At 46.3% G+C, this 18360-nt stretch overlaps 1 protein-coding gene across 7 annotated transcripts in view; it reads right to left on the reverse strand.

The window, feature by feature from the left end:
• The window catches only part of Dnaaf9 (dynein axonemal assembly factor 9), a 133866-nt gene continuing 115506 nt past the window's right edge, over nt 1-18360 (reverse strand). For 3 of the 7 annotated variants that reach the window (XM_075962194.1, XM_075962193.1, XM_075962199.1), the window contains 8 exons: nt 13063-13198; nt 10655-10741; nt 7244-7350; nt 6840-6923; nt 5892-6094; nt 4324-4389; nt 3431-3524; nt 1-2903 (listed from right to left, as the gene is read on the reverse strand). In XM_075962194.1, the coding sequence (XP_075818309.1) occupies nt 2791-2903; nt 3431-3524; nt 4324-4389; nt 5892-6094; nt 6840-6923; nt 7244-7350; nt 10655-10741; nt 13063-13198 (890 nt within the window). In that variant the 3' untranslated portion in view covers nt 1-2790. The remainder of the gene's footprint in view (nt 2904-3430; nt 3525-4323; nt 4390-5891; nt 6095-6839; nt 6924-7243; nt 7351-10654; nt 10742-13062; nt 13199-18360) is intronic. The other 4 variants (XM_075962196.1, XM_075962195.1, XM_075962198.1 and 1 more) reach the window with 3 other exon arrangements.

The following is an 18360-nucleotide window of genomic DNA, read 5'->3' on the forward strand; positions in this document are numbered from 1 at the left end:
CAGCTTGCTGAGTGACAGTTTATTGGTCCTTAGTATTACATCTTAATCTCCAAGGGAAATTCACAGACACAACTGCAGATAAAAACATGTAAAATAATATAAAAATAAATTGAAGGCTACTTTTATATATTTACTGAATTAAGTAGTGTAATAAATATTATAATAAGCAAAAAGCTTCAATCACACAATTCAGTTTCACTGAAGTTATAGTAGTGTTTGTAAATATGAATTTAAAATTTAAGTTACAAATATTAAAGCATTGAAAAACTAGTATAAAAGTGAATTTTGGCACGTAAGCGAGCTCTTCCATTAGTATCTGACCGTGGGATAATGAGAAAGCCACTTCCCACCTAGGTTTTGAGGTACAACTATCCGACTAGTCAGCAGCATGGCTGGAATACTTAACCGTTTACAGTCTTTGAGTTGAACTTTTCCCTTTTGAGAAGCCAGAGCTTATTACTGTGCAAAAATTCTCCAAAATCCCAAGAGGATTTAGGAGGGACATTTTTACTGATCACAGCCTAAAGGGCTAGTGTCCAGGCCTCAGGTCAAAGAGCCTGAGGGCTTGGTGGGCAAACCTGCCTCCAATGTCTGCTTCTTCCCCCCAGTCCACTTGGGGAGATCCCACATTAGAACAAAACAACCCATAACTTCAGTGACTTCACCACTATGCCACTCACTCTGGTGATGGGAACTGAAGCTGCTAACAGGAAAGCTGGTAGAAAGCATGGAAGCCCCTGGGGGACTTTGCCTGTCCTGGGAACTGCTCCCTAAAATCCTTGCTGGGTCCCTGCCGTCCACTTCTAAGATTAGAGCCTAGAGACTATCATGGCTTTCCTCTGGAGATAGCCTCTGACCTGAAGGGATCAAGTGGATGTTAAACCCCATGGAAGTCAAGAGGCCCGCAGGTTGTGGGGAGCAGCAGAGGAGAAGCAAGGTCCCCTCCTAGTCCTCAAAGAACTCACAGTGTGTGGTTGCAGGGCCCCTCCAGAGTCCCAAGCAGGTTAGGGAACATCTACAGAGGCTTCAGCTAGCTTTACCCTCTTGGGGCAAAGAACTTCTGAATGTTCTGCCTTTTCTTCAAAACCACAGTTTTATATTCAAGTTGAGGTAATCAGTTTCCCCTCTGATGAGAGGAATGGGGGCAATGGGCAGGTTGGTAAAAGCACACTTCTATGGATGATGGCTAGAAACCAAGTTCACCACACAGCGTGGCCCCAACCCCTCTTTAAAAACGCTTTTGTGCAGCAGCCAGACTGCCAGGCCAAAGCAGCCAGAGCCCTTAATCTAGAGCTCCCTCTGAAATCTTCACAGTAACCCTGCAGGAAATGAAATGGCCTGTGGTCTACCCCCACCCCCCAAAGGAAATGAAATTGTTTCGTAGTCCCCCTTTCCCTTTTCTAAGGCTGCTAGCTCAAATTTTAGTTTTTAAAAAGAGCTTGGTGAAGACAAAGGGAGCTATAGTAATTCATTGCTTATTAATCAATTGCACTTAAGATCTATGCTACTGAACCCCAGCCAGAAGTCAGGGATTTCCAGACTAGAGTTCAACAGGAGGGCCTTGTCACCAGTGTGTTTTGGAGCAGGGATGGGAGCATATGGGCCTTTCTCACATGTTTTTCTTAATGCAAGAATTCTTATCCAATGGAACTTGTAATTTGGCTCATTTGGCTTCAACCTTTTTTTCATAATACAAGAATATTTTATTGATGAGCCTTGATTATTACTTTGCCCAAAGAGCTCTGTTACCAGGCACATGGCCTCATATGCTCCCTCTACGTCTCCGCTGTGCCAGGACCCTTCTGCAGAAGTTTTTCTACATTACAGAACACGATGCTGGCTTTCCCTATGTGCTTCTTCCTAAGGCATGCAAAAAGTCCATGAAACTCGGAAAACATTTATAGTCCAAGCAGCGGAGGCACTCAAGTCCTAGCAGGCATCACCTTTAGGGACCTTGCTCCCCACTCTACTTAGGAGGTCAGTCTTGGGATGCAAATTAGTTCACCTTTGCTGTGCAGCCCAATGGGGGGGTAAAAAAAAAGAAAAACCACTGGAGGGGATTCTAATTTGAATATCAGATTCCTGAAATTCCTGGTCCTCGGAATCAAGTAAACATACCCGGGGCAGTTTCAGGGGAGGTTTTCTGAAATGCACTGCCTTCCATGACAGGGGTGAAAGGTCAACAGCCCCCAAATGATTAGACCCTGGGCCCAAGACTAACCAGCTGCAGGATATTCACCTTGACTGGGAGGTGAAGCACTGCCAGGGCTTGAGTAGCAGGCCTGCTCTTGTCTCTGAGTTAGAGGACCAAAGTGATGCTGCGGTGGAGCTCCAGGACCATTAACGCAGTAGCCTCGCGTGTACAGAAAGCATCCTATCTTGCCTCCATTCACCCCACAGAAGTGCTCTCATCTACAGGGCGTTGTGGATCTCTGCCTGGCCACTGCTTAGGCAACCAGGACCCTTCTAACTCCCAGCAGTTGTACCGCGTAAGCCAAAGGGTTCTCCTCAGCCTCACAGTGTCCAGCTGTCTACCGGAGAGTCTGTTATCAGACACCCAGAGACGCTGGAACACAGGGCAGTCTAGCTGCTCATCCTGTGCACAGCCCTCACTCAGCGGTGAACACAACGCCTTTCAGGGTGTAGAGAGGAGAGAGAATAGAGACAACATGTACTATGCTGGCAGGCACAGGCCAGGGAGGACAGTGTCAGCCCCTTCAGGAGAGGCCTCCAGGAAAGATGGACACCCATTCACTCATTCATCTCTCGTGGGCACAGGCCCAGCTTTTTTTAGGGCTTCTGCTCAAAGAGGTCACGGTATTCCTGCTGCTCCAGCTCGCGGTTGTACTTCTCGATCTCCCGATTGGCCTCTTCCACATAATCATTCATGAACTGGTCCATGACTGGTACCTGGTTAAGGAGGTGAGCTATGAGCCTGGGGGACAGGAAGGAGCACTTCTCCCAGGGGGACCTGTGGGCAGGTGAGGCTTGGGAAACCAAAGTATCTAACACAGAGCATCTCAGCTACAATGAGGGTAACAGGCAACATGAAGTCCTAGAACTCTTGGGTTCAAGCGCATTGAAGCTTGCTAGTCTTGCATTTCATCCTACCCATCTTCACACTGGACTGCAGGAACAGGCCATCTTTACTTTGTATGTCATGACCCTGCTGCTACCAATGCTGCCTTCAAACCACACCGCATGGAGAATGACAGTACAACTGGTCAATGAAGGGCACGTCTAACACCAGCAATTTTGAAAGGATAACATGGATGGCGCCTGTGGGGCTTGTCCCTGCGAGCTCCCCCAGGTCTACAGAGGCTGCCTGCTCCTAGGGCTTGCTGTGGTGCTCCTAGCAGACACCAATTTTACAGGAGAGGCTCGCATCTCCCAGATTTTCACACTGGGACCAAACTGTTTCCAAGGATACGTGGGTGAAAATCCGTCTTGTCTCCAAAGAAGTTAACAAACTGGGTGCCATTGTAAAAGTAGCCTGCAGGTAGGGGATCCAAGTGGCGTTTCACCTATTGGAAAAGAAACCTGTTGAATTACCTGACACCCTCTTCCAGCTTCTACAGGTACCAGGCATAAAGCAGAGACTTGGGACTAGTGACAGCCCATGATGGGGCTCGGATCGTAGCTTTTAATTTTTTGTCCCAAAACCTTTGAAAAAAGGCCTAAAAGGCCTTGGTGGGCATGGGCTTGGGGAAGAGGCTTAGGGGTCAGTCAGCTATTAGTAACGCTCACCCAGGAAATCTCATTTTAGCCTTAGGATCCCACAACCTTCCCATGAACAGCTGTCTACAGCCTTCCCATGAACAGCTATGTGCCCTTTTTCTGCTGCAGCTGTGCAGCTGACTGCTTTAACCCTTTTTTTTCCTCCTGAGACAAGGTTTCTCTGAAGCTTTGGAGCCTGTCCTGGAACTAGCTCTTGTAGACCAGGCTGGCCTCAAACTCACAGAGATCCACCTGCCTCTGCCTCCCGAGTGCTGGGATTAAAGGTGTGTGCCACCACCACCCGGCTGACTGCTTATCTTAAACAGAGATCTTCTAAAACTACTTGGGCAGGATGAGAAGGCTAGTTCTCCCATTATCCAGTCCTCTTACAGACACAGATCTCCTCCACTTCATCCACAGGTCACAGCAGAAGTGGCCACTCCATTTACTGAAGCTACAAGGTTAGGCTTCTTGAGCAGCCTCCCTTTATGTCCTGAGAGCAGCAAGAATGCCAGGCCATCCTACAAACAGTCCCTTGCCCTGTGAGCCCAGGACAGCACTACAAGTGGGGGACAAACACTGAGGGGAGCGAGGGCAGCCACTCACGTGGATATTCCTGATCTCCTGCTGGGTCAGCATTCCCCTGGTCTTCAGAGCTTTCCTCTGAGGCTTCTATGTGGATGTAGAGAAAACACACATTTCAACAGGGCTGAGGGAGTACAAGGGCAGCCAAAGGCTTACAGGATTTTGGGGGCCAGTTAAGCATCAAGGACCCCAGAAGAGGGAAGAGTGCATGAACCAGGTTTCATGGAGATGCTGTCTTGCTTGACTACTCCTTTGAGTAAACTACTTTCACACCAGAGCCCTGCAAAACAGCTGGAAACAACTGTGCCCAGTGCTTTGCAAATGGGCACAACTGCCTCTTGGTACATTCTTATGCTTGAGCCACAATGACAGATGATGGACATCTGGAGGTTTCACAGTCTAGTAACATTTAAGTCCTTATCTAAAGTAGGAGTGGTGACACACATCTGTGATCCCTGCACTTGGGAGGTTTAAAGCGGGAGGATTAAAATCTGAAGCCAGGCTGGTCTACACAGTGAGATTCCACCTAACCACTTCAGCCAAAACACCCAACCTCCTAAAAAAAACCTCCTTAAAATAAGCAAAAGCAGAAGAATTTAATCACACAAGGAAGGTCATAGCTCCTAGAAGACTACCATCAATGGACAAGACCCAAGACCCCAGGCAACTTTACTCCTCGAGTTTCAGGACAAAGCAAACCACTAATACTGTCTGTGCTTAGCACCACAGCTTCTAAAACGCCTGGCTGTCCAAGTACACAGGCCTGGGCTGGAGAGACGCTCAGCAGCATGGAGCACTGTCCTTCCAGAGGACCTGGGGTTGACTTCCAGTGCCCACAGTTGTTCTTTATATCTCCATTCCAGGGGATCTGTTCATGTTCTCTCTCTGTCCCTCCTCCTCCTCCTCCTCCTCCTCCTCCTCCTCCTCCTCCTCCTCCTCCTCCTCCTCCTCCTCCTCCTCCTCCCCTCCCCTCCCCTCCCCTCCCCTCCCCTCCCCTCCCCTCTCCTCTCTGGTTTTTTTCAAGGCAGGGTTTCTCTGTAGCTTTGGAGCCTGTCCTAGAACTAGCTCTTATAGACCTGGCTGGCTTTGAACTCACAGAGATCTGCCTGCCTCTGCCTCCTGAGTGCTGGGCTTAAAGACGTGCACCACCACTGCCTGGTGGGATCTGATCTCTTATGGCCTCCACAGGCACCAAGCATGCATGTGGTGCAGATATATATGCAGTCAAAACACTCATACACATAAAATAAAAAGTGTACAGGACCAGGCCTTTAATGTCAGCACTCCAGAGGCAGGCGGATCTCTGTGAGTTTTGAGGCCAGCAGGGTCTATAGAGTGAGTTCTCAGACAGCCACTGCTATGCAGAGACCTTGTCCAGAAAAACAAATAATCCCAAACTCAAAACAAAACACAGTATTGACATATCCACCTGGAATTTGCCCCTACAGGCTGCTTCTTAATCCCCAAATGTCCCTAAGTCTTGACTGAGCCTTGAAGTGTAGACTAGTGGGTGTCAGAGGGAAGGAGGCCAGGGTCAGAGGAGTGTGCTGGCCGTATCTGGGCTCAGTGAAGTTGGTTTCGCAAGTCACCTGCTTAGCTGACTGTCGAAGCCAGTCTTTGAGGCTGTCCTCCTTCAGGGAGCAGCCAATGAACACAAGGTAGCATTCTGGCTGCCCATTCTCTTGAGGTGTGCTTCTGGAATTGGGGGGTGGAGTGGGTCCTTCCAAAACCGGCATAATGCTCAGGGAGTTGGTCAGAGTGTTGTGGCAGACCTCCATGGTCTTTTCAGAATCTGCACAGAGAACACATTTGTCCCTGAGAACAAATCCCACAAGAACGCTAGACTGTAACAGTGCTGGCAGGCTGACGGATTCCTAGGGACTGACGGGATCAGTAGTGGCGAGTCAGAAAGGATGAGTAGAAGTATATGGCTTGGTAGGTATGGGTGATCAGACACACACTGTTAATAGGGCAGAGGAACACAAGCGGAAGAAAATGCTTAGAGGTCAGATAAGCAGGGCCACTCACCACTGCCTCTGCGAGATCTGTCATAAAAGGAGAGGCCACTGCACTGATAGTAACACCCAGGGATTCACCTCAGAGGCTGAATGCAGCGGCTGGCTGTGACGTCAAGGACTAAGTACTACCCAGCAGCTTGAGGGGCAGCAACCTGAGGAAGGGGCTGGAGAACCTCCCAGTGGTAAAGAACACTAGCTGATACTCTCTAGAGGACCTGGGTTTGATTCCCAGCATTCACACAGTGGCTCACACCAACTTTAACTCCAGGGACAGGGGATCAAATGGGCACCAGACACACACGTGGTGCTCATACATGTGCTGTCAGAACATGTAATGTAAAATGTAAAAAGAACAGCTTTATAAAAGAATGGAAGAAAGCATGGACACACATTAGCTGGGCTTCAGTGGCCTTGCGCTACAGCCCAACCTCTGTACAGCCCACTGGAGTTCCCAGGAGCTGAGGGCAGATCCTCCACTGTGGAAAAGAGGATGGAGCCAGCAGGGCTACCAAGACTCACTCCATTTACCTGAAAACTTCACTTTGCCAAGGATGTGGTAGATATTCCCAGAGAAGGGACTTGGCTTGATGGAAGACTGAATTGCTGGTGGAGGAAAAGGACAGGAATTCAGCTACCTGGACAGGGAGGCCAAGCTTAGATCAACAGAGTCAGAAGATCAGGGCCAGGGGAAGGGCTCAAGGTTCCACTCCTCCTGCCCAGGGCCTCCACCACTATCCCTCAGAGTGAGCCAAGCGTGGCCACACATAACCGGAACCGGAGATCTGATCTCATTAACCCCCTACCTGCTTTGATCCTTACAGTATGGAGAAGACTTCAGAAACCCGAGGATACTGACTGAAATGGGGCCACAGGGAAGGGACAAGTCTTCCATCGAGGGTGGAACGTGTCCCAGCCACGCTCACCTTTACACTTGGCCACAAAGCGGGTTTTCTCCAGAGGTCGGTCAAACCACACACAGATCTGAACCATTAGCGGAAAGACGGATCCGGAATCAAATTTACCTTCATACCTTAAAATAGTTTTTAAAATGTAAGAACAAGTATTGTTCTTAAATTCTTTGACATATTCATGAACATATACAAGAAGCTGTAGTACCCTTTGCCCCCATCTCATCCATTCAGTGTTGGGGTTCAGTGTTATATATACTATCTTGGGATAAACTAGTCATCATTGTTCAATCCTCTCTCACTAATTAATACACTATTTTGTTTACAATATATATTTCTCTTTTTTCCTATATGAACTAGGGTCTTACCAATACCAGGTTGTCCACAAATTTGCTATGTAACCAACGATGACCTTACATTTCTGACCATCTGGGCATCCACCTTCTTAATGCAGGGATTAAAAGCATGGGGCACCACACTGGTTTATATGGGGCTAGGGATTGAACTGGGGGCTTGGTTTGTTTTTTTCAAGACGGGGTTTCTCTGTGCAGCCCTGGCTATCCTGGAACTTGTTCTGTAGACCAGGTTGGCCTTGAACTCAGAAATTCTCTCGCCTCTGCCTCCCAAGTGCTGGGATTAAAGTTCCGCACCACAATGGCTTGGCTGAAGTACTGTTTCCAGTGTGTATCCCTCTGCTTCACTATGAGACTGGAAAGCAGGATGGGGCCTTGGAGCAGAACCTTCCTGAGAGTGCAGGTCTAACTTCTCTAGACTAGCACAAGTTCCCTCAAGTCCAGGGCCTGTGCATTCCCTCAGACCTCACGATGCTAGGAGTCCTTCCTAACACAGCTGGGACCACCCCTACTCTACCCTGTCCCCACTTTGAACTGAAGATACACCTGCTTCAGCATTCAAAACAGCTAGGATTACTTTAAACACTCCAGACACGCCCATCTCACGGTGGGGAACTTAAAACATCCACGTTTCTCTAGAAGGAACTAAGGAGTTGTGAGGCCACTGCTGTGTAATCACACTGCTTGTCACAGAGCCATTAACATCAGGGCTAAACTCAGAGCATTAAATTAGGGTTTGGGGCTGGAGAAATGGCTCAGCAGTTAAGAGCACTGCCTGTTCTTCCAGAGGATCTGGGTTCAGTTCCTGGTACCCACATGGCAGCCTACAATGGTCTGTAACTCCAGTTGCTAGAGATTTGACACCTTTACACCAATGCACAAAAAATAAATTAAAAAAAAATGAAAAATAAAATATACAAAAAATAAATTTAGGGTTTGGTGTGTGTGGTGTGTGTGTTCAAACTTTAAGATGTCTCACTTATGTGCTTAAGTTGGTCTTAAACTCCTAGACTCACGTTTTATCCTCCTGCCTCAGGACCCTGAATATATGGGATTATCAGTACATGCTACTATAGCTGGATGAAATAACTTTTTTTTCTTTCTTAAAGACAGGGTTTTGTGTTTCCTGAGGTTGGCCTTGAGCTTGCTGTGGATCATGCAGAATCCCTGGTCCTCCTGCTTCCTCCCAAATGCTGTCACTGTTAGTATGAGCTACCATGTCCACGTTGTGAAACTTTCTAATACAGAAAATTTCTAGTTTAAACCAAAAAAAGAAGTATGAGAGTATAATGAACCTTATATCTCATTCAGCTTCCACAGTTAAGGACATTTCATTTCAACTCCTGATTTATTTCTGATTTGGAACTGCTCCAGGGGAGGACAGAACCACTGGACGGGTGTCATTCCTACCATCCTAAGAGCGGGAGCACGTCCTAGCCCAGCTGTGTGTGTGTGTGCGCGCGCGTGCGTGCGTGCGTGTGTGTGTGCGTGTGTGTGTGCACTTGCCACACTGCACACATGAAGGTCAGAGGACAGCTTGTAGGAGCTGGTTTTCTTCTTCTACTGTGAGGGACTCTGGGATTGAACTCAGGCCACGGGGGCTTGGTGGCAAGCTTCTTTAACCACTGAGCTACTTTGCTAGACCTTTAAAGAGGTTTGTCCTGGGGATTCTATGTAATCAGGCTGGTCCCCAAGAGGTTCTTCTGCCTCTGCCTCCCAGTACTGAGAATAAAGGCAGTCACCACTGTGCTCAACCCCTTTTAAAGTTTTTTGAGCCAGGGCTTCCTGTATGTAGCCTGTGAGACTGAACTAGAACTTACTATGTAGCTAAGGATAATCCTGAACTCCCAATCCTGCTTCTATCCTCCCGAGTGCTGGGATAAGAATGTGAGCCACCATGCCTTACTTGCAATAGGTTTTTTCTTTCCTTTCATTGTTTTCTAAAAAAATTTATTATCATTATTCTATGTGTTTATGTATTTTGACTGAATGTGTGTATTTGTACCATGTACACTCTGAGTTTGCAGAAAGCTTTGAACTGCACCACATGGGTGCTGGTAACTGAACCCGGGTCCTCTGCAAGAGAAGCAAGTACTCTGAACCACTGAGTCATCTCTCTTGTTCTTAAACTTTTCTTTTCTTCTTTCTTTCTTTTCTTTCCTTCCTTTTTTTTTTCTTCAAGACAGTGTTTCTCTGTGTAGCTTTGGAGCCTGTTCTGGAACTCGCTCCGTAGACCAGGCTGGCCTCAAACTCATAGGAATCCACCTGCCTCTGCTTCCCAAGTGCTGGGATGATTAAAGGTGTGCACCACCACCACCCGACTACTAGCTGTATCTTGGACACATCATCGAACTCTTGCTGCTTCTGTCATCTATAAAATGTGAACAATAGTGGCATTTATAATGTGTTTTGTTGATATGAAATAAAAAAGCCAAGACAGGCAAAGCTCTGAAGAAGCAGCACTGCACAGCAGAGCTTCCCGGCACTGTGGGAATGCTTTGGTTCTGCAGTGCCCAGTACTGTGGCTGCCAGGCATAGGCAGCCACAATTAACTCTAAATTTTAGTTTTATTAATTTACATCTACATTACACTCAGAAGCTCTATGGCTAGTTCTAGAGACAGCTGAGGTGGCAATGGTGTTAGAGTAAGATCATGGGGACTCGGCATCTCTCCTTTGTCCTCTTTTTGGTGATGTTCTTGGGCTGAGAGCCAGCTGTAGAGAATATTCCATGGATCTCATTAGCAGAAGCCTACCTACTTTTGATGACTGATTACCTATTCTAGATGGCTGATTATTGGGAAGGGCAACTTTTTTTACCTGGGGAATCTAAGTCTTGGTTCTGTACCACTCACTGTACTTGGTACCTGTAGGATGACCTCTTGAATCGCAGTGTTCAGAGGCTCAGATTGTGGAGCACTGGCCCCTTGGGAAGGCTTCCAGGCCACAGCAGGTTATCCAATTAACACAGTGACCCTTGTGAAGCATGTATGCTACTGTCATTTCTACTGATCCTTTGCTACAGATGTGGCTCACATTTCTTTTTAGAGCTACTATTCAGTAATGATACTTGCCAGCCAGGAAACATTAAATATCGAGAACGTAGCATCTGGGGACTTGAAAAACTGTTTTCTGAGAGAATCAGCTCAATGTCTTCATTCCTTTAAAAACACAGAGACCCAGAGAAGACACAGGTTAATTAGGGTTGTCAGTGTTAACCTCTCCACATTTGCACGCATTTTTCCTGACACAGAATATGAAAAGTAGTTGTATGCATAACAGTTCACTTCTACTTCAATATGTGTCTTCTGGTTTTTTTTTTTTTTTTTTGGTTTTTCGAGACAGGGTTTCTCTGTAGCTTTGGTGCCTGTCCCGGAACTAGCTCTTGTAGACCAGGCTGGCCTCGAACTCCCAGAGATCCACCTGCCTCTGCCTCCGATTAAAGGCGTGCGCCACCACCGCCCGGCTCAATATGTGTCTTCTAAGAATAGTTGCTCATAGGCAGAGGCTGGCAGATTTCTGTGAGTCTGAGGACAGCTTGGTCTATATTGAGTTTTAGACCATCTAGGGCTACAGAGAGACTGTCATAAAACAGACAAAACAAAACAAAAACTGCCCAAAACCAAAACAAGAAGAATACGTTCTCTTACAGGGCCACGATATACTACTACACATGAGGAATTTAGTACTCCTATCAGAATGTAGAATTTCAGGTCCTGCTGGTGACTCACTGAATCAGAAACTTTTTTTGGGGGTGGGGTGGGGACACAAGAACACAGGTCTCATGTAGCCCAGGCTGGTCTTGAACTCACTAAGTAGCTGAGGATGACCTGATTCTCCTACTTCTACTTTCTCAAGTGTTGAGATTACAGACATGTACCACCAACCCTGGTTTATCTAGTGATGGCAATCACGACCCAGGTGATGCTGCCACACTGACTCAGAGCAGAGAGGATCATCATATCAGACTGTCCCATTACTGTTTTCGTGGTTTAATCACTTGGTCAACACAGTACCTGCCAGATCTTAAGAATGTAAAGGAGGGGGCTTTGTTCCCAGCACCTGTTATTCTTGCCAAGGACCAGAGTTTGATCCCAGGCTCCCATGGGGACTTACAGTCATCCACAGTTTTTGTTTCAGGGGATTTGATGCCCTCCTCTGACCTTCCCAGGCACCAGGTAAGCACATGGTACACAGTCATGTCTCCAGCCCTCCAGTTAATGTCTGTGTGTGTAACTAAGGGACCGGATGTAGGTGATGCACCTGCTAGCAAGCACGTGCCACTACACCCTGCTGAGGGTCAACCTGAGGTTCTCACACTAGTACTGACTAAACTGTTTCCCTGGATAACCAAACAATGTACACCTGAAGTTGCCCTCTGGCTTCCGTACACATGCCCACAGAGTTGCACCTCCCAAGAGCTATTTTAAAGGTGTGTGTACATGTGTGGCCATGGTGTGTGTGTGGTGGTCAGAGGACAGCTGTAGGAGTCAGTTCTGTCATCCACGATGTGGATTCCAAGATCAAACCAGACTCCACCACTTGGTGGCAAGGCCTACCTGCTGAGCCGCCGTCTTACCCCCTCAGCTGGTTTTATTTTTTTATTTTTTTTGAGACAGGGTTTCTCTGTAGCTTTGGAGCCTGTCCTGAAACTAGCTCTTGTAGACCAGGCTGGCCTTGAACTCACAGAGATCTGTCTGTTTCTGCCTCCCAAGTGCTGGGATTAAAGGCGTGTGCCACCACCGCACCCATACTCTCACATCTTATATTGCTGGTTGTAAGCCTAGCTTTTAATGGCTGAGCCATCTCTCCAGCATCTTAACACATGGACCACTGAAGACAGTTTTGACTTCAATTCTTCAGTGTATGAGAAAGCATCTGTCAAAACAGAGTAACAAAACACCTCAGAGCATTACAGTGTTAAACTCAGTTTATTTAAGAAGTGGTGTGGTGGTGGTGGTTGACATTACTCTCAGAACCTAGTAAGCAGAGGCAGGTGGGTCCCTCTGAATTCTAAGCAAGACAGGGTTGCAAAGTAGGATCCTGTATCCAACAAAAACAGCATTTTACAGGGCTTGAGAGATGGATTAGCAGTTAAGAGCACTGGCTATTCTTCCAGAGGACCCTAGTTTAATTTCCAACATCCAAAATGTAAGTCACAATTGTCAACAACTCCAGTTCCAGAGGCTCTAAACCCTCTCTGGCCCCCACAGGCACCAGGCATGCATGTGCTGTACAGATAGACACCCACACACATGCAAAATACCTACATACATGAAGTAGAAATCTGCTATTATTTCTTCCGTGTGTGTGTGTGTGTGTGTGTGTGTGTGTGTGCAGCACAGTACGCATGTGGAGGTCAGAGGACACCTTGCAGTAGTCGGTTCTTTCCTTCCACCAGGTGTATCCCTGTGGGCCAGTCTGGTGCTGTGTCATCTGGGAAAGAAGTTGGGCACACAGAGTGGAGTCTGCACAAGTTTACCTTGTAACAATCCCATTTTCTGCAAGAATGAAGGCTGCAGTTGGATTGGCAGCCCTGATGAGGGTCTGCAGCTGAACAAGGAGAGGGTGCCTCTGCTCCGTTGTGTGACTTGTAAATACCACGTTATTCACCAAGCCTGAAGAATAGAACCAAAACATAACAACCTTCAGAATCTTGACTGGGGATGCAGGCTCACACAAATGTGGGCCTTTGCTGCTTCCACTGACCTCGCCACATTCTTTCTCCCCTTCTAGGAACTGCCACATCTTAAGAGTACACACTTAGTTACTTCACTTCCTAATCTCATGTATTTTGTATTGTTTGTTTGGTTTTTGTTTTGTTTTTGAGACAGGGTTTCACATAGTAGCTTTGGCTGGACTGGAACCTACTATGTAGACCAGAATGGGTTTCAACTCGTGATCTTCCTGCCTCTGCCTCCTGAATGCTGAGATTATACACATAAGCAACATGGTTAGCTTTATGCTTTTTGAGACATGGTTTTATTAAGATGTAGCCTAAGCTTGCTGGAAATCATTATGCAGCCCAGTGTGACCATGAATTCACAACGATCCCATGTATTGGGACTATAAACTTGGCCACCAAGCCTATCTGCCATTCTCTTTCTCACCCTCTCAACATTTCCTATGTGCACAAGCACATGCACCATAAGAACTGGCATGAGCTGGCTTTCTCCTTCACCATGTGGGGACAGAAATTGAGTTCAGGTCACCTAGGCCTGGTGGAAGCACCTTAACCACTAAGCCACCTCATAGGCTCCCAAACCAATTTAGCTTCTCTTAATTCAATTTTCTGGTTGTTACTTGGAGTTCTTGATCAAAGAGCTTTTCAGCATTGCTTACATTCAACCTTATTAGAAATTGGTGCTGTGCTGAGCGTGCAGGTGCACACCTTTAGTCCAAGTACTTGGGAGGCAGAGGCAGGAGGACCTCTGTGAATTCAAGGCCAACCTGGTCTACAAGAGCTAGTTCCAGGACAGATTCCAAAGCTAGAAACCGATGCCACTGCCTTCAGCAGATCAGGACACATTGTTTACCACCAAGTATTCACTACAGCCTAGGTGCTAACAACTATATTCTCAGAGTCTCACAACTGCAAGACCACTGTGGACAGAGATTTCCATACAGTGACGTGGGAAAAGGGGAAGCCCGTGTAAGGATTTGTAGACTGGATAACAATGAAATTGCTCTACAACTTGTAAGAAGGTAAGAGTCACAAAACTATGGAGAACTTAGTAATCACCAAAGTCATTACTCATTCTAGCGTAATTATACTTCTTCCAAATTCATACTTATTTTCTTAGTTATAAATATATTTTATAAAGTTCTTATCGATATAGGCTATTTCTGCTATAAGATTATTTGTCTTTTTGGGGACGGGGTCAGTGTCTAGCCCAGGGCATCCTAGAACTCATGATGTAACTAAGTTCTAATCTTCCTGCCTTCATTTCTTGAGGTCTGGATTCCAGGCATGCACTGGTTTATGGAATGGTAGAGATCAAACCCAGGACTTCAAGCATGGTAGGCAAGCATGCTACCATTGAAATGATATATCTAGAACCTCTTCAATAGAATATTTTGTTATTCAGTGGAATTCTTATTATTATTACTATTTTGGTTTTCTCGAGACAGGGTTTCTCTGTGTAGCCTTGGCTATACTGGAATGCTCTATGCAGATCAAGCCAAGCTGGCCTTAAATTTATAAGAGATATGTTTGGCTATTCAATAATTTTTATTTATATTGTATTGAGAAAATTTCAAATGGGAGGCAAAAGAGATGTCTCTTATTGTGGCTAAAATCTCTTGTTGTTATTGAACAGGACCCAGATTTGGTTCCCAGCGCCCATGATGACTCACAACCATCAGCACACATGCACGTGGTAACAAACATATCCACATGCAGGCAAAACACTCATAGAATAAAATAAAATGAAAACCATTCAAATATGTACCAAACTAGAAAATAAACTCTGGTTTTAAGAGTTATCATGGGGTGGGGACTGGAGAGATGGCTCAGAGGTTAAGAGCACTGCCTGCTGTTCCAGAGGTCCTGAGTTCAATTCCCAGCAACCACACGGTGACTCACAACCATCTGTATTAAGATCTGGCACCTTCTTCTGAGCTGTAGGCACACATGCAGACAGAAGACTGTATAGATAATGAATAAATAAATCCAAAAAAAAAGGTTATCAAGGGGCTGGACAGATGGCTCAGAGATTAAGAGCAATAACAGCTCTTCTAGAGGTCCTGAGTTCAAGTCCCAGCACCACATGGTGGCATCATCCATAAGGCATACATGCAGGCAGAACACTGTGTGCATAATCAATCAATCTTTTTTGTTTGTTTGTTTGTTTTTTGAGACAGGGTTTCTCTGTAGTTTTGGAGCCTGTCCTGGAACTTGCTCTGTAGACCAGGCTGACCTCAAACTCACAAAGATCCGCTTGTCTCTGTCCTCTGAGTGCTGGGATTAAAGGTGTGCGCCACCACCAGCCATGAAATTAATTTAAAACAAAAGAATTATCAATACAGCTGGGCAGTGGTGGCACACACTTTTAATCCCAGCACTTGGGAGGCAGAAACGGACAGATCTCTGTGAGTTCAAGGCCAGCCTGGTCTACAAGAGCTAGTTCCAGAACAAGCACCAAAGCTACAGAGAAACCCTGTCTCAAAAAAAAAAAAAAAACCCAAAACAAAAGAAAAAAAAAGAATTATCAGTACTAGCAATACTAGCTGGGCAATGGTGGCTCAGGCCTTTAACCGCAGCACTTGGGAGGCAGAGGCAGGTGGATCTCTGTGAGTTCGAGGCCAGCCTGATCTACAAAAGCTAGTTCGAGAATAGGCTCCAAAGCTACAGAGAAACCTTGCTTTGAAAAACAAAATTAGACAAAAGGATAGACTTCCCTCTGCCAGTGTCAGGGAGCCCTCTCCTCTGAATGAGGGGGCGCTGGAGGTACCTATATGTTGACAATACATTGGGAAGGTCACTTTGGAGGTTGCAGAGAAACATCAAGGGTTGGCCTAGAAAGGCTGAAGCCAGATCTGCACACTTTGGTGCAACCACAGGAAGCCACTGAAGCCTTTGTAAACAGAGTAGGTTGAAGTCATAAGGCCATGCCCAAAATGTGACACCACAGGCAAATAGATGGAATCCCTGAAGTCTTAGGGCATTCTAGGATTGGCAGACAAGGAGTCAGACCCTGCAAGGTGACTGAGAGGTTACCATGGGTAGAAGAAGAGAACAATATGGTGGGCCTTGTAGTGAGGAGTCAGGAAAGCTAGTAGAAATCTACAGACCTAGAGACTATGACAGTTCCTTAGTTAAAAGGGGCGAGTCAAATTAGGACACACCTGCCCTTCTCAGCAGTGAGCCAGGGTCCCACAAAAAGTCCTGGCCTGTCCCTTTCCTTGTCCAGGCTGTGGGCGTCTGTTAGATGAACCCTGTCTATGTTCTGCTTGCTATACAAGTACTGTATGGACTAATTTTGTAGGGGGTAGGATTCTAGGTCAGGAACTGGGTACAGAAGAAGGGCTTTACTCCTCAGCAAAAGAGCAAAAGGATTATCTCCAGCATTCCTTAGTCCAGCTATGTAAACCACCACCTGCCAAGAGGAAATGCCATCCGTGAGGCAAGTGGAGCTTGTCTGGTACACAGGCCAAACAAGCCACAGGGAGAAGCTGCGCTTTAGTGGGGTCAGGAGTTTCTTTCTGCTCTTATCTAAGTGAACACCAGGACTAACCGAGGTTTCAAGCTGAGCTATAGGCAGGTACTTTAGCCGGGCCTGTTCCCAGGAATAGAGAAACATCACTGTCTGGCTACTCCAGACTGGGCTAAAGGCTTTCAGAAGCCCAGGAAAAGACGAAACCACTTCTAAAAACAGGCAGTTAGAACACCTTCACTTTAAGTCAGCATTATAATGAGCCTTGCTAAGCATAACATAAGCCTCTGTTATCAAGAAATACTGCAGAAATACTGTAAAATGGCCACAGTGGGTGGGATGGGGGAGAGCCAGGAAGTCTGAGTCATGAACAGTAGCAAAGAGGTAATAAGCTCCTCCAGGACGTGAAGAACTTGTCTCCTGGTGGCAGATTCCACTTCCAGAACAGTCATTGAACCTCTAATGAGAAGGGGGACATTTTTTTTAAATCTCCTTCTCATCCAAGGCGAACCAAGTCAGCCAGTTCAGACTGCTGAAGGCCCAGATACAACTAGAAGATAATCTACTAAGGCACTACAACTCCTGAGTTCCTTGACACTCAGTGGGACAGAACTTGGGTCGTGTGGCACTGCACATCTTTAATCCAGCACTAGGGAGACAGAGGCAGATGGATCTTTGTGAGGTAAACCCAGTCAACACACTAAGATCCAGGGAACCCTAGAACCCAGGGATACACAGACAGACCCTTTCTTCAAATAAAAAAATAAAATAAAAAAGAAACAACTTATGGCCCCATAATCACCTGCCCACATGTTAGCAAGTACAAACTTTAGACAAATTGCCTTTGAACAATGCACTGGAAGGGATCATTATGAAACATACTACCAAGTGCCCAAGGAAAGATGATACTAAAAGAGGTTTTTTGGTTGAGACACCGGCCCAGGCTGCTTCAGATCCAAAGATGATGAAGACAGATCATTTCCTCAAGACTCTCTGAAGCTGGGCGGTGGTGGCACACGCCAATCGGGAGGCAGAGACAAATAGATTTCTGTGAGTCTGAGACCAGGCTGGTCTACAGAATGAGTTCCAGGACAGCCACCAAAGCTACAGAAAAACCCTGAATTGCAAAACCCAAACCCAAACCCAAACCCAAACCCACCAACCAACCAACCAACCAACCGACCAACCAACCAACCAACCAACCAACCACCCACCACAACAAAAGGGGCTGGAGAGATGGCTCAGAGGTTAAGGGCACTGACTGCTCTTCCTGAGGACCTGAGTTCAATTCCCAGCACCCATATGGTAATTAACAACTCCAACTCCAATATCTGACACCTTCACACAGACATACATGCAGGCAAAATACCAATGCATATAAAATGAAAATAAATAAATTATTTTTTAAAAAAAGACTCTGCAGGGGAACCTAACCATCTGTGCTTATGCTTCACAAAGGAAAGTGGGAAGATACTGAGGGATAAAGTGTCAAGAAGGTGGCTCCAACACTGATGAGAAGAAGGAAGGGTCAAGGAAGGTCAACAAGTTTTTAAAAGTTGATTTGCTTTTGTTTGTTAGTTTTTCAAGACAGGGTTTCTTTATGTAGCTCTGGCTGTCCTGGAACT

Source organism: Microtus pennsylvanicus, chromosome 2 (assembly GCF_037038515.1).
Source record: "Microtus pennsylvanicus isolate mMicPen1 chromosome 2, mMicPen1.hap1, whole genome shotgun sequence".
In the NCBI taxonomy this organism is placed as follows: Eukaryota; Metazoa; Chordata; class Mammalia; order Rodentia; family Cricetidae; genus Microtus; species Microtus pennsylvanicus.